The sequence below is a fragment of the Metopolophium dirhodum genome, chromosome 4, assembly GCF_019925205.1.
Source record: "Metopolophium dirhodum isolate CAU chromosome 4, ASM1992520v1, whole genome shotgun sequence".
In the NCBI taxonomy this organism is placed as follows: domain Eukaryota; kingdom Metazoa; phylum Arthropoda; class Insecta; order Hemiptera; family Aphididae; genus Metopolophium; species Metopolophium dirhodum.
In genome coordinates this window covers 31,064,961-31,081,385 of record NC_083563.1, presented here as the reverse complement: position 1 = coordinate 31,081,385, position 16,425 = coordinate 31,064,961, and the positions used below count along the sequence as shown (strand labels likewise).

Genomic DNA, 16,425 nt, shown 5'->3' with positions numbered 1-16,425 from the left:
CCTAACTACCAAGCTAACTACCAAAGCTAACTACCTCACATATAGATTTTTAATCAAAATCACCATATCAAATAGATAATATACATTATGTCTAAATAATTTATTGCATTTGTACATGTAAGGAAAATCAAAAATCAAATAATAATAATAATAATAATAATACTATTGGGTATACTTACATAGATAACCTGCATTCATTAAATCAGCTAAATATGAAAAAAAATATTTTATAATATATTCAAGTATTGAACATTGTCATAGGTATATTTATTAAATATAGATGATGTTCGGTGCATTATTCATTATTTAGATCTATAATTAACAAAACAAGATAATAATAAAAGACGAATTACTAGGTACGTCAAACATTGACTAGGTAATGAATATACATTATATTTTTTTTGGCCATAAAAAAATTTTAAAGTTTGATCTCAGCTCTCAAGTCTTCAAATCTTGAAAAATCAGTCGATGAACCCAAAATAATTGTAAGTTTCTTTTATAAATTATTCAATGAGTTTAGGTGCTTTATGATATTTTATAATATATAACCTAAGGTATCTAATAAATAAGGACTAACCAATAGGTAAGTAATATTTCGATGATCGAAAACAAACAAATTAGAATAACACCCTATCGCTTAAACACATTTTAAAATGTATATACTATACGTACATGTAATTTACTTATACGAATAATATGTAGGTAATAGGTACATTGTATAATCTTACCGTGACAAACTGCGATGAAACATAAAATATAATAAACACAATTTCAAATATTGTAATACATGGGAATCATCATTTGACATGCAATAAAATCGAACAAATTCTATTTGTACCATTGTATGAAGAAGATAATAATATTAGATAACTATTACTGTTTTACATATGTATTATACGCCCATATATAAAATATTATAGTGTGGATTGACAGATTGATTATTTTGTTTCAAACCATTTTTACTTCTAGTCTTGGTAGAATTATTAATTTGGTAATTGGTACCTGCATGTGTTGGTTCCATCTTATAAACTTTCAACATACCAAATTATAGGTTCAGAATAATCCATTGTACACTCTTGTTTTTAAAACTAGACTGAATAGGCTTTTATTGATATTTTAATTTTTAAGCAAGCTATGATTATTTTAAAATTTAAAGTTTTGACTTGCTTAGTAACTTGCTTCGTACTTAAAATATCAATAAAAGCTTGCGAGATTCTCTGGAAAATAATCTGAGCCCTAATTAGTAATTTGTGTTATGTGTCAAGAGTAAAATGGACGCTGTAACGGGGCAGGTCATAGACACTGGATGACAGCACCACCGGCAGGCGGCGGAACGGACACACGATCACTCAAGCATGGGACAGCAGAGGGCGCTATGGGCTGACGAGGTTTCGGACCGTATTCAAACACACGGTAAAGTAGCAGGATTACGGAACAATAAACTAACACGGAGAGGGACGGAATATCATATAAGAGCCAAATCCGAACGCACCGAGTCACTTTTTCCCTACCTTTGATTCTTGCCTAATAATTAACTTTATAGATTCGAATCAAAGGTGTTCCGAGATACTGGAATATATGTATATAAAATACCAGGTGGCACTTATTAGGTGACAACTTGCGTTGTCTGACTCGTAGGTACTCACTTGTCGGCACTTATTCGAGTTGTCCGTTGTGCAGATACCTTTGTCCCGCAAACCAGTGACCAACGGCGGAGAAGACCAGGACAAGCGACACCAGTCAACTACGACAAGAAGAACCACAGGAGCAATAATAACAATCGCACACCAGCAGCCGGTCCTCAGCAATCCAGCAACTCACGTGACAGGTTCACCACGACTAACCTAACCCATAACGATCGCACAAGCAGAACCATCAAAAGAAGACGAAATCACCATTATCCAAAGACGGATATTGTCATTAGTTATTTATGAATAAATAAAACCCTTTGACTACTATTACTTTAGTTATTTATTTTTTAGGAGATGGGTCTCGTACAACGTAATATTTGATATGTTGTGTATTTGAGAGATGGTGACGACACATGCACGTTTGGCGTCCTCTTAACATTAATTATTAATATAACAATATTAATAAATTAATTATATTATACCTAACGTCCTAACATTCCTAAATCAAATCGAAAAATGAAAACATTTTACATTTTCTTCATTTCAACATTATTGTCGAAACATGTGTACCTATGTGTAATTTACAATGCAATATTTTGTTTAAAGTTTATTAGTGAATGGCGAAAACTGAAGATATATAACTGAAAAAGTTAGGGGGACGCAACATTATTAGGATTTTAGCTTATGGCTGTAATTATAGTAAACAATTAGTGCAAGACTTATATATTATGTTGTACGTAGATATATTATATACATACGACTATTACAAAATATAGTAATTTTCATGATCTGCTATATTTTTCTTATAACTCAATGAAAAAAAAAACTTTTTAATAAAAATAGATAGTTTTATAAACTTAAATTGGTACAGAATTTTATAAGATGCACTTGAATAAAAAATGCGTTTACCTTGAACACCGCACCAATTTCTTAGATATCCAACTTGAATTCCAATTTCTAAATTTGTAAATTATATTATAAGCCTTAGAATATAATACAATTACCATAAAAGTATTATACAAATATACATATAATTTTAAATTTCAATTATGATTAAGATTTCTTTTATTGATCTGGACTTCACACAAATCCAAAATACATGGATTGTAGTATATTTCTTATAACGGACTTCTTTAATACCTATTATAGATACAATTTTATCGAAATTAATACACTATTGTTAAGAAAATATAAGATTGACATTTTGTAACTCGTCTGCACATTTATCTAAAAATCTATAAGCCAAATAATAACTTACGACTGTCATTGGGGTTTACTATTTGATAACGGTCCGCTAAAATCAAAGATAACCGTATAATAACATTACTATTGTGTAAATCAAAAGTTATGTTGACAATCATAAGAGTCTTCATTTAAGACTATTATTATTCTAAATTTTATTTTTACTAATTGTTTCTGTGTACAGTGTACATGATAAGTAGTTGAAATAATGCTTCGATTTTTAACTTCAAAATCTTGTTCGATATGAGGAGAATTTAGTTGGTTCATTTGGGAGGTCAAAATTTAAAATTACCAGTAGTTTTCAAAAACGCCGGGAAAAACAAAAAAAAAATAAGTTAAACTGGACATTTTTACGCAAAATCAGTTTTTGACAAAATCGATTTTGGTTTTTGGTGTAACTCTAAAAAAACTACCGTAGATACATGCAATTTTCACTGAATATTTATATTAGCATTTTCTATACATGAAAAAAATTTAAAAATATTTCGATTTGTTTTGAACTGTTTACGAACATTTTCAGTTTCCAATTTTTTTATGAATGTCAATAAAATTTTATTTGCTGGGTAAAAAAGCTTGACAATTTAATAAAAGTCTCCTAATATATTGTTACAATGACATTTGAAAAATATTAAAAGTCCACAGTCACAAATTCTTTTATAAGCATTTAAAGTACAAATCTTGAAAACGTCCTTAGATCTAAATAATTAATATATTATATTATCAACATAAAGTTGTTTCTGATCCAAAAAGTTATAATACTTAAAAATCGTTATTCATTTCATTATTGAAAAACTAATTTAAAACACCATCGTAAAAATAAAATGTTTATGAAAAACACCGTTACATATCGATAAATGTTAATATTTGTGTTTAATTATTAGGGGGATGCATTATTTTCGATAAAATAAGAGGAAGGATGGAAAATAAAAATTATAAAAGCGGAGGGATGTCATCTTACGTATCTCCCCCCCCCCCCCCTTCAACCACTAAAGATAGTTTTGAGTTCATGGATAATTACTAATTAGTTATGATTATCATGAACATCATCGAAAAATTCTTACAAGTTACAAGTAACAAAAAATTGTCTTAACAATATACACATAGATTTGGCATGACAAAACAAATGGGTATGCCAGCAACAACACAAATTCTGGTACGGCTTCAGGGGCTGGTTAAAAAAAATAGAATGAAGGAGTACTATCTTATCATTTTGTGATCCATACTTCTTAATTATTAGAATTTATGGTGGCACAACAACCATTTTAGCCCTATCATCGCGTTGAATCATTGCGTTAAATAATAATTTATGAACCTACATAATAATAATCATCAACTAACATTAATTGTAAGTTATACTTGTTGAGTGATTTTCAGTTCAGATAAGCGTTTATAGTTTGTTAGAACTACAAATTAAGATATTTAGGATACAGAATGACACCTTACTATATCAATGTTCATTTGAAGTTGGTATTTTCTTAATTTCAAATTAGACTTTTAGCGTTCTCACAGTTTTCCATTAATCAATCATAGTTGATATATAATATGCATATCCATTATCCATCCTAATTAATGAATAGTACGAAAACTATCCACCGTCGATTACCCATCGCTATGAGTCTGCAAATATGAAGAAAAGTTAGTTATCAACCGATAAGGTTTCGTTCCGTATCCTATATATTATCCGATTAACGTATCTTGCTTAGAACGACCAAAGTATATTATATAGAACTAATTGTATTGCAAAATGCATCGTTAGACGTTATTACAATTTGACACTATTAACAAATTGACTGCCTTGAGTATCATATATGATACACGAATAACTATCCAATTTCGTCCTATAAATTTTAACGGATATGCTAACCTTGCCTTGAGTATCATATATGCTTCTCACTTATCAGACGAATCTCGTCCTAGAGAAATATTGTAGTCAAACTAAGTTGGTCACACTACTTTCTTGAATAATATCGATATTTTTCTACACACGTTTATTTATTTCATGATAACAATTCATTATTTGATAATAATTAATCGGTTTGAACTGAGTATCATATTTGATACTCAGGCCCCAGTAGAATTCGTATTTATAGATTTGTATACAATTATTTGTGGTTTTTCTGTTTTTATTTTCAATTAAAGTTGTTTATAGTTATTATATATTAAATAATAAATTTATATATCAGTATGGACAACCTATTGCGTTATCATTTTAACTATTTTGTCATTTCCAAAAAAATAGTTAAACGTTTTTCGTATATTTTATTTAAAAAAAAATTAATTATGAATGAGAACAATATATCAGAGTTACTGGATAATATGTCTGATTGGTCCGACGAAGATGACACGGATGCTGATCCAGATTTTCAATTAGAGGTATATCTTCGATTGTACATAATTTATACTTAGTGTTATATGTATATTATGATACTTTATTTTATACTGTTTTTTCATAGAATGATTCAAGTGATGATTCAAATTATCGATATGACTTGTTCGCACTTGGTAATGAAAATTATGTAAATGATGTTGATATCGAGATTCCACCTACGCCTGATACTGTTCCTTCACAACACAATCAATATCACTGAGATGCATCAGAACCCTATTGGAATGATGTTGATGATGGGTTTCAATCTAACATAGTGTTCAACCCAAATAATGAGCCAGTGGGCATCAATCCTGATATCATTGAAACACTAATCGAAGGTAGTCCTTATGATTTTTATTCATTATTTTTGGATGATGATGTGATACATTTATTGGTTGAAGAGTAAAAGACACAGATATGGCATAAAGATATTCAAATTATGCATTGACAATTTCTATACTGTTGGATTCAAAATTTATGCTGGTAAGGAATCTGCTGTTGGCCAGAGAGTATCAACAAAAATTGTAACTGAAATGGCAGATGAATACCTGGATATGGGTAGAACAATGTACACCGACAATTGGTATAGCAGCTATGACTTAGCCAGTGAACTTTTAAAAAGATCTACTCATCTGGTTGGAACTCTACGCTCAAACAGAAAAAACAACCCCATAGAAGTTATAAAAAAAAAATTAAAAAAAGGAGAAGTTATTGCTAAACAATGCAATAAAGGTATAACAGTATTAAAATGGAAAGACAAGCGTGATGTATTAGCTATTTCTACAAAACACTCTGCAGCTATGGTTAAAACAACTAATAAATTTAAATCAGAGGTAGGTAATTAAACCAAAACTTATATTAGACTATAAAAAAGGTAAATCATTGGTGGATGTATGTGATCTTCGAAACTCATACCATAATCCACTAAGGAGAACATTGAAATGGTATAAAAAAATTGCATTTGAATTACTTTTAAATACTTCCGTTCTTAATGCTTTATCATTGTATGAAGAGATAACTAAACAAAAAATTGATATAACTACATTCAGAGAAATCTTGATTGAAAATTTATTAAGTAAAAATGAAGAGATTCCAACTGAAAATGTACACAAATTAGTAGAAACTAAATCAAGAGGGCGTTGTGCTAGTTGTTATAAAAATATGGTAGAACAAGGTGGACGTTTGTATGCCCAAAGAATCACAAGACAAATTAAAACTAAATGTGCTAGTTGCATAAAATTTTATTGTATTCCGTGTTTTTCTGAAGAACACAAAATTAATAAAAAATAGTGAATTACTTTATTATAATATTATTTTAAAAATTTGTTTTTACATTAAAATGTTATATTTTTATTTGTACAGGTGAAATTTGAATATCAGTATGACACTAATATAATATTACTATAATATTAATAACTATTTGTTAAATTTTTTATGCTGAAATATTTGATTTTATTTGTTAATTTAAGATTATTATGAACATTAATAAGTATAAATATTATTATGATTGTTCGAATTAATGACTTTTTTTTTTTAATTTTTAATTTTTATAATTTATAGAAAAAAAAACTAATAAAGTTAGGAAAGAGGCCAAAATACCATATGATTACAAATATTGTGTAGTATTTTATCCAATTGTTGGATTGACAAAAATTAGTGTTATGAAGTTATAATTTAACTAAATAAATGAGTGCATATATGATACTCAAGGCAACTGTGGCAAGTTGTGTTGAGAAGCAAATGTGATACACAAGGCACAATTGGTAAGATTGTGTTAATTTACATGGATGAAAATGAAAAGAAGACTGTGTATCATATTTGTATCAAGTCGATTTTGGTAAGTTAAGTGAAATTTATAGGGCAGTCAACTTGTTAACAAAGAACATTTGTAGATTCAAGCCTTGTCATAAAAATTTTTGAAAATGTATTTATTGTTACATACTTGGTTGTTTACGGAGATTTACGAGATATTGATAAAACTCATATATATATCCTAAGGCACATAGAAAAAAATTGTTTAAATATTAGTAAAAATCATATTAGTTTTCTGTTTTGGATTGATCAGTTTTTTCTATCATGATTTGTACATCCTTGACTGTACAGAATACTTTCGGTAAGTTAATTAATAAGTTTAGATAATATTATGTTAAAATCAGATATTTTAAAGTAATGTGTAGGTAACATAACATAACATTTTTATCTATGTAGTTCGTTTATTGTATTTCATCAATTAAGGGGTTTTTTTAAGTAAAACTTCTTTCTTGAGGTGTGGGTGAAAAAAAAATCGTAACGAAAAATGAAACGAGGTGTTTGTTTATTTATTTATTTTGCATGTCATGCATGGTGGCGGTGGCGTAAACGTTTATTTTTATTGTATTGATTTTTCTCACTCTCTCCCTAATTCATTTATAATTTCACGGGCTCCAATACTTATGAAAGAAGTTTTACTTCCCCAAGGCTCACACACTCGTAGTTTTTTTTATTACTTCTGTAAGAAATATTAATTTGGCATTTTCAACGTAAAAAATTGTATTCATTCAATTAGATTTGACCAAAATTATTTAATGTCAATTATTTTGTTGGTCGTGGCGTATAATACAGATACGCCTATATGCCTTTATATCTATATTATCATCCAAAATATTAAGGGGATTACACCTGATGATTTTCTGTTTTTGTCCAACACACGCGTGACATAATATTTTAGACGTGTTTTTTACCAAACATACCAATTCTAATGAAACAAAAAGAATCTAAAAACAGATTTTTTTCATCAAGTCAATACTTGAAATCGATTTTCACACGTTTTTATTTTATCCATCAATTTCCTAAAAACATTATATTAAAAACGAGTAATTAAAGAAATTGTCGTATTTCAATATTTGGAGAAGTTAAATTCAAAAAATCAAAAATGTGGGAAAATCTATTTCAAGTAGACTTGACAAAAAATTCAAATCTGTTTTTAAAATTCTTATAGCTTTATTATATCAATGGGAGGATTTTACGGAATAAACGAAATAAAAGGGTTTTTATCAAAACCAGCAAATACTACGAAAGGACAGGTTAAAACTGAACAAGTGACAGATGAAAACCGCACCAAATAAATGCAAACGGCAATACAAAGGTGTGGTGTTCATCTGGATAACCAAACGCGCGGGCCAATCAGCGACTGACTAAGTTATCAGAAAGGGTATATATACCGGACGATCTCGATAACTTAGTCACTACGATTAGTTAACCTACGATTAGTCACGATTCATACCGTCATGGGTAACCACCGCGGTCGGAATAAAAACAACACACCAGCCCACATGAAGCTACGTCAACGGGACGCACATCAGCGACCAGAACCCAAATCTCCAACACCTTCATCTGCTTCTATTAACACCGACGATAGCTCATCATTTATCACGTCAGACTCGGACTCACAATCAAATAGCTACACTTCGGCTCCATCATCTAACCCAACTCCGTCATCTGGGCCGACTTTTCAGTGTGGCGTGTTATCTGATATCAACTCTGAGCCATCTACCTCTTCACCACCACCACCTTCTGCTCAAAAAATTCCGCCGATCTTCATCCAAGGAACTGCTTGGCGCAAAGTCGCAGCCAAACTTTTATCCGATGTCCCTCCTGACAGCATTCAAGCCAAGGCATCTACCAACAATTCCATCAAACTCCAGTGCATCGACATTCAGCTATTTAGGTCCGTTCAAAAATACCTTCACAGTCACGATACTGAATTCCACACCGTTCCATCTTCGGAGGAAAGGACACTAAAAATAGTCATCCGTGGCTTACTCTCAGACATCACCGAATCAGAGGTCTCGGAAGAACTCAAATCCAAAGGATACGACGTCACATCAGTTCGTCAATTCGGCAACGCAACTCGTAAATTCCCCCTCCACATGGTGATTCTTGCTTCTTCTCCTTCCAGCAAACAAATTTTCAATGAACACTCTCTTTTTTACATGGCCGTAAAAATTGAACCTTACAAATCCACCAACCCTGCCCAATGCTTCTCCTGCCAGAGGTTTGGTCACTCCAGCCTTCACTGCGGATACACTCCTAGGTGCGTCAAATGTGCCCAGGGTCACTTGGCCAAGAACTGCCCAAAGACCCTCGAAGAACCACCTACGTGCGCCAACTGTCTCGGTTCCCATACAGCAAATTACAAGAACTGTCCTTCGCTTATTCAAGAAAAGGACAGAAGACGTCCTACCAGACCCAACACTTCAAAAACAGTCACTCAATCATCATCTCCATCAGTCAACCCACTTGCTTCTGCCCTCACGAATCCACCGACCAGTCAACCTGTCAACCTCAGCACATACGCCTCCACAACCTCAAATGGCGCTGCAGTCTCCACTGTCCCAGTATCTCTGGCCTCTCAACTCACTACCATCATTTCCAATCTTGCCTCTAACAAAATGAAGGTTAAAGATGCCTTCATTGCCTTGCTGACAATTCTGCCACTCATCCTCACCAGCCTTCAACATGAATAACACCCGCATATTATTCTGGAACTGCCAAGGCGTCACTCGGAGGCGCCTTGAACTCATAGACTTCGTTCAACAACAAAAAATCGACATCTTGCTTCTCAACGAGACCCACCTCACTGGTCAACGCTCTATCAACATTCCAAACTTCTTCACATACACCACAAATCGCCCTCAAATCCCCGGCCACTCGGCTGGAGGCGGCACCGCTATTCTCGTGCACAAGAGGTACACTCACCACTTCATCACCGTTCAAACCACTTCCTTAGAACAAACTGCTGTGCACATACAAGTCAACAACTCTGTTCTCCGCCTGGTCGCCGCATACAAAAGACCGACCAACATACTCATTCCATCCGATCTCACCGCTTTACTAGACACCACCTACAACACCATCATAGCAGGTGACTTGAACAGCAAACATCAGCTATGGTTCAGCAGGAGGACCAACACGGCCGGAAACACTCTAGCCAGATTCATAAACTCTAGAAATGACCTAACAGTCGCTTCTCCAATCACTCCTACACACTACCCAAACGCCTCCAACCACAGTCCAGACATCTTAGACATCGCCATCATTAAAGCTAACAACATTCACCATCACATCGAAAACCTATCAACCGACCTCTCTTCAGACCACACTCCAGTTGTACTCGAACTCCACTCAACCATGGCATCCTCGTGTCCCCCGGCACCCAAACAAGTCACCGACTGGGCCGCGTTCCAGCTTTTCATGGACTCCGTCACCCACTCACCGTCCAGCGGATCATCCACTAGCTCCATTGATTCAGCGATCAAAAATCTAACGTCAACCATGTCACATGGCATAGCCATTCACACCTCTCCATCTGCACTCCAAGAAGGTTCCAGAGCTCTACCCAAGCAGCTGCAGTTTGAAATTAATCTCAAACGTCGCCTACGATCTCGCTGGCAAAGATCCAGAGATCCGGACGCCAAAACCTCCTACAATCGCCAAACCACCAAAGTTAAACAACTCATGGCAGAACATCGAAATAATCAATGGAGCAATCTCCTCGGCTCTCTGAATGAAGGTCCCAACGCCTGGTCTCGCTTTTTCAAACTCAATCGGGCACTGCTTCGTAAACCTCCACCATCTCGCCCTCTCAAGGACACAGCAGGCAACCTCACCTTTGATCCGGAGCACAAGGCCGCTCTTTTCGCAGACTCTCTGGAAGTACAATTTCGTTCCCCTCCGGGAAACGACCAAATTGACTCATCAGTCCACAACAAACTTATTCACATGCTCTCACTTCCTCCCACTACTACTTCATACTTCACTCCCTCAGAAGTTTGGAACGTAATCAAGACGCTCCCTAGTCGGCGCGCTCCGGGGCCAGACGGCATCAGCAACAGCGCCCTTAAACACTGTGGTCGCAAAACCATCACTCACATATGTCGAATTCTCAACTGGTGCAAACGTGCTGGTTACTTCCCTCTACAGTGGAAGCATGCCATCGTCATCACCATTCCTAAGCCAGGCAAGGATGTCACCAACCCAGTCAATCATCGCCCGATATCACTGCTCAATACAATGTCCAAGGTTCTGGAGAAACTACTGCTCACCAGACTTAAGATCTTCACCACCTCCAAAATCCGTCCAGACCAACACGGCTTTAGAAGCTCTCACAGTACCATCACCCAATTACTCAGCGTAGTCGACGATATATCCTTCAACCTCAACAAAAGAAGGAAAACTGCTGAAATCCTGCTCGATGTGGAAAAAGCATTCGACAAGGTCTGGCATGACGGCCTTATTAGCAAACTCATCGACCTCGAAGTGCCCAGCGACCTCATCACCATCATTACTTCCTTTCTGACCGACAGACATTTCCAAATAAAAATTGAAGGCAAACTATCCACACCACGCAAAATTCTTGCAGGAGTGCCTCAAGGTTCCTGCCTCGCCCCACACTTATTCTGTCTGTACATAAATGATCTACCATCTCACCCCAGCTGCAAAACCGCACTCTTCGCAGACGACACACTGTTCTACGCAACCAGCACTTCCAACGACGCCGCCTCCAAAAAGCTACAACTGCAGATCGACGCAGCTGTAAGGTGGTTCCACGACTGGAAAATCTCAATAAATCCTCTCAAAACCACTGCAGTAATGTTCTCCCACAGATCCACCTCAAACTCCATCAACCCCACCAAAAACACCAACATCAAGTGGTCAACCTCCATGAAGTACCTCGGTGTTCATATTGACCATAAACTAAAATTTTTCAAACACATCAACTCCACTATTAACAAATCCAAAGCAGTCAAACATTCATTATATTCCATGCTATCCAGCTCAACTTTAAGTATCAACACTAAATGCTTCATATACAACACTTACATCCGATTCATTGCCACGTACGCATGACCTATATGGGCCTCCAACATCTCTAACAATAGCTGGACCAAGCTTGAAAGGCTCCAATCCACCTCACTCCGCCAAATTACCGGACAACCATGGTACGTGAATAACAGAGCGATCCGCCATTCCACCGGCTTTGTACTTCTCAAGGATCACATTCAGTCACTAACTAACTCCGTCAAAATTCAAATTCAGCAATCCCCTCACAACCACATCTCCGAAATCAGCAATAGAACTACAATCACAGCAAACTATGTAAAACGACCCATAAACTTTTAATCTACCAGCACCAGTCAAACTAAAATCTTCTGCAAGCTCCTGAGCTCAATTCATCTCACTCCTTCCACTACTTCACTCACACTACCAGAGGCTTAAAGCCTGAAATAGTGCACAACATACAAAGCAAAGCATAACTTAGTCAGAATCAGTCACAAATAGTTCATCCATCTTCACTACTCCGGGTACAATCCAAAAACAAATCGATATGCTAGCAAAGAACAAAGCACCTGGATGGGACCAAATAACAAACACAGCCCTAAAATCTTTGCCTAAAAACAAAATATTACAACTGACAAAAATCATCAATAGCTGTTTCCAACTTTGCTACTTTCCTAATATATGGAAACTATCTCATATAATATCAATCCCAAAACCCGGCAAAAACCTCCAACTACCGGAAAGCTATAGACCTATAGCTCTCCTCTCATCCATGTCAAAAATCTACGAGCGTTCAATTCTCTTTCACCTACAAAATTCACTGGCTGGTAAAATAAGAGAGGAACAATTTGCCTTCCGTCAGAACCACTCCACAACACTCCAATTAACCAAATTCATCGATCAAATTAGCGCTAACCTTAACCAGGGCATACAAACAGCCGCAGTTTTCCTCGATGTCGAAATAGCTTTTGACTGCGTAGGCATGATGGGCTTCTTCACAAAATGATGGAAATGAACATCCCTTTGCAACTCATCAAAATAATTGAGTCCTTCCTATCAGATCGAACGTTTTCCGTCAAAATAGAAAGCCAAAACTCATCGCTAAGAGTAGCAAGGGCAGGCGTACCACAAGGCTCGTGTCTCTCCCCTACGTTTTTCAACATTTACACAAATGACATGCCCACAGAGCCAAAAGCCCATGTATCGCTGTTTGCAGATGACACTATGTTCTACTGCGCCAATCATAATGCGAGATACGCAACACTCCAACTCCAACGCCAAATAAACACAGCCTCAGAGTGGTTCAAAAAGTGGCGCCTCCGAATAAACGAGGGAAAAACCACTGCAATACTCTTCGGTCGTACACAAAAATTGAACATCAAACTTGAAGTAAACAACATCGAAATCTCTTGGTCAAACAATGTGAAATACCTCGGAATTACAATTGATCACAAGCTCAGCTTCACCAATCATGCCGAACAGATAGTCAAAAAAGCAACCAAAATTCGAGGATCCCTCTACCCAGTGCTTAACAAAAAATGCCCAATCCCAGCTAGGACGAGACTAAACCTCTTCAAAATGTACATACAACCAATTTTAACCTATGCTGGTGCATCATGGACACCATTCATCTGCAAATCCTCTTGGAAGAAAATTGAAGCGGTCCAAACTATAGGTATCAGAACCATCCTGGGTCAACCGACCATAGTACAAAACTCAGTTCTCCTAAACACAGCTGGTTTTGACACTGTCAGGAACACCATTAAAAAGAATGCTGCAGCAGTGTTTTACCGATGCTCAAAGTCTCAGTATAATCACCTCAGAAGCATAGGTCAGATCATCCCCCACCACCTGACTTAAGATACACACAACGCCCTAGAGCAAAACTATGGGCAAGCAACTAAAATATAAAAAATAATAAAAAAAAAAAAAAAAAAAACCCCAACCAACCAAATCAATTAAACATCCTGCGACTATCAAAGGCAAACAGCCTGGAATAGTTAAATAGGCAAAAGCCGTTCTACCGAAGGAACTTAGTCAGTCCATTTCATTCCTTCAAACTATCAACATCTACCAAACACGTTCAGATAGAAGAAGGACCAGGACCAGAAACACCAGCCACCGACGACAGACGAAATTACCGCTCCACGGTCGCAAGAAGCATCCAGCCGACGAACACCGACGACCGCGCCGCTCAACGGCAGCAAGCGACGCCCCGCCACAGAAGGCCGACTACAACGCTGCTACCCGACGGCAAGTGTCGTTTAGCCCCGACCAGAGAAGAACACGCCGCTTCCCGGCTACCAGTGCGTCCAACCGCCGACGACCGACGACGCGCCGAACCTCCGACACCGTCAGTGCCAGTTAACCCCGTGACTGCCGCTCCACGGCATAGGACCCGTGTCAATCGATTCGTGCAGTAACAACGCCGGCCAATCCATAACCGCCATTCATATCCCGGGCCTGCAGGATTATCGGACAAACCGACAACTCACGGCGCTGCAGCATCAAAAGGCCCTTGTCAGGGCCAACACATACCCAACCTCGGCACTTATTTAAGTTGTCCGATCCGAGTCTGGTTCGTCGCCGGAGTGCCGCTTAACTAAGTTTGCACCGACGACGGCCGTCTCCCCGGCCAACCATTTTTGTAAATACATTGTATAAACCATAGCCCGTTGTATAGATAAGGTCCGGCAGTCGCCCGACCAGCACCCAAGCACCACCGATTGTGCCGACCCACTTAATTAAGTCTGGTCGGCACAAATCGACGCTTTACTCGTCCCATTATTATAAATATCATTATTAATTCACATAGCAATAGAGAGAATTGATTACCATAAATACAACTGTTGTACTTTATTCACGACGCGGGTCGTCCAATCGGACGCACCGTATCAAGGATATGTTTGGCGAAAAAACACGTCTAAAACACTATGTCGCGTGTGTGTTAGACAAAGACAGAAAATCACGGTATGTAATCCTCTTAAATAAACACCACTAATATAAAATAAACTGACTTACCACCTGTTTCTTTTATGTCTAAGAATAAAACAATTATTTATATTAATAATTAACCTATTTAACGTCCAATCCACATAGCAATATAAATAATATATCAAAACACTGTCATCGAAGTTTGACTACATTATATTATATTGGATTCTTATTACATAATTTCTACGTCTTTAAGTCTATGATGAATATTAAACAATCTGATGCTTCAATCATATTTTAACTTCATAGGTATATTATATTATACTACCTACATTACTATTGTTATTTTTATTATTAAACACATGTTTTTACATTAGTTTAATATTATAGTTCAAGGACAATATTTATTAATATTAGTATATATTGCAGTAACGCCGAATGAAATTGAAACTGGCTGTTCAAATAATTTGATTGCCCCACCCATCCCTTCCAATTTACAGCCCTTTCAAATGACTATGAATTAGTTTTACCTAATTACATACAAAAAATGTAATCCCTGTCTTTAATAAAATTATAGCAGAAAGACTCAGAAGTATACCTATACCATTATTTTATCCACCCACCCACCCACTTAACTAACCAAGTCGGTATGTGTTTGGCGCCAATGACATATTGTGATCTAATAAATACTTACGAAACGTAGGCAGCATGACGTCTTGAATATTTTGTTTAGCTGATACGTCTAAAATAACGGTTATTGGATATCATATAATTGTATTATTATAATTAATAACTGTAATTATGTGACAAAGGAAAATGTTGAAAATTTTTAGTGCTAGATACCGTATAACCTTTAGGCTTCACTAAATTATATTTGTTTACGTGGGAAAAACAAAAAAATAAATACGTTTCACCATCAATAGGTCATAGGTGGGTAGGTATATGTGGTATATATCATTATAATTTATAATATAATATACCTACCTAACATATAAATATAATATTACATATTTCTATATACTATAGTATTAACTATATACTACCTACATGAATAGCACAATTAATTAATTACCCAAAAAACCAGCATTTTTTAATGATTCTGTTAAGAGTTAGAATAACAAATTTTAATTTTATCAAAAAATAGATTAATAAATTAATATTATTATGTTTAACAAACTTTAATAATTGAAAGAATAACAATGTAAAACCCATAGTGTCTTAGCGTCAACATACTACTACAATAAATTAACAAATATCTTACCGTAACAAGCTAAAATAAGAAGACAAAAATCAACTAAATATTTAAATACATAGAACATTTCTATACATAGATAAGAAGTATATAGTTTGAAATTTCATTAGGTAACTAATTATTTCTACATTTTATTATTGTGATAACTGATAAGTGAAAGTGTATGTTATTTGTCTGGT

At 35.6% G+C, this 16,425-nt stretch overlaps 1 protein-coding gene across 1 annotated transcript; it reads right to left on the bottom strand.

Annotated features, from left to right (window-relative positions):
* Positions 1-2,207: 2,207 nt before the first annotated feature.
* LOC132943960 (uncharacterized) lies at positions 2,208-16,088 on the bottom strand. Its single transcript, XM_061013140.1, has 6 exons — positions 16,067-16,088; positions 15,689-15,736; positions 15,082-15,099; positions 7,184-7,234; positions 2,890-2,925; positions 2,208-2,588 (listed from the first exon to the last, which is right to left on the bottom strand). Exons 2-6 carry the CDS (start codon positions 15,702-15,704, stop codon positions 2,395-2,397), a joined length of 315 nt encoding a protein of 104 aa, XP_060869123.1. The 5' UTR covers positions 15,705-15,736; positions 16,067-16,088; the 3' UTR covers positions 2,208-2,394.
* Between the last annotated feature and the right edge of the window lie 337 nt (positions 16,089-16,425).

Coding starts and splice junctions, on each gene's coding strand:
- LOC132943960 (XM_061013140.1), bottom strand. Junction 2,926..7,183: donor AAATCTCCGTAAACAACCAA/GTATGTAACAAT, acceptor CTTTGATTTTAG/CGGACCGTTATCAAATAGTA. Junction 2,589..2,889: donor AGTAAACCCCAATGACAGTC/GTAAGTTATTAT, acceptor TTACAAATTTAG/AAATTGGAATTCAAGTTGGA.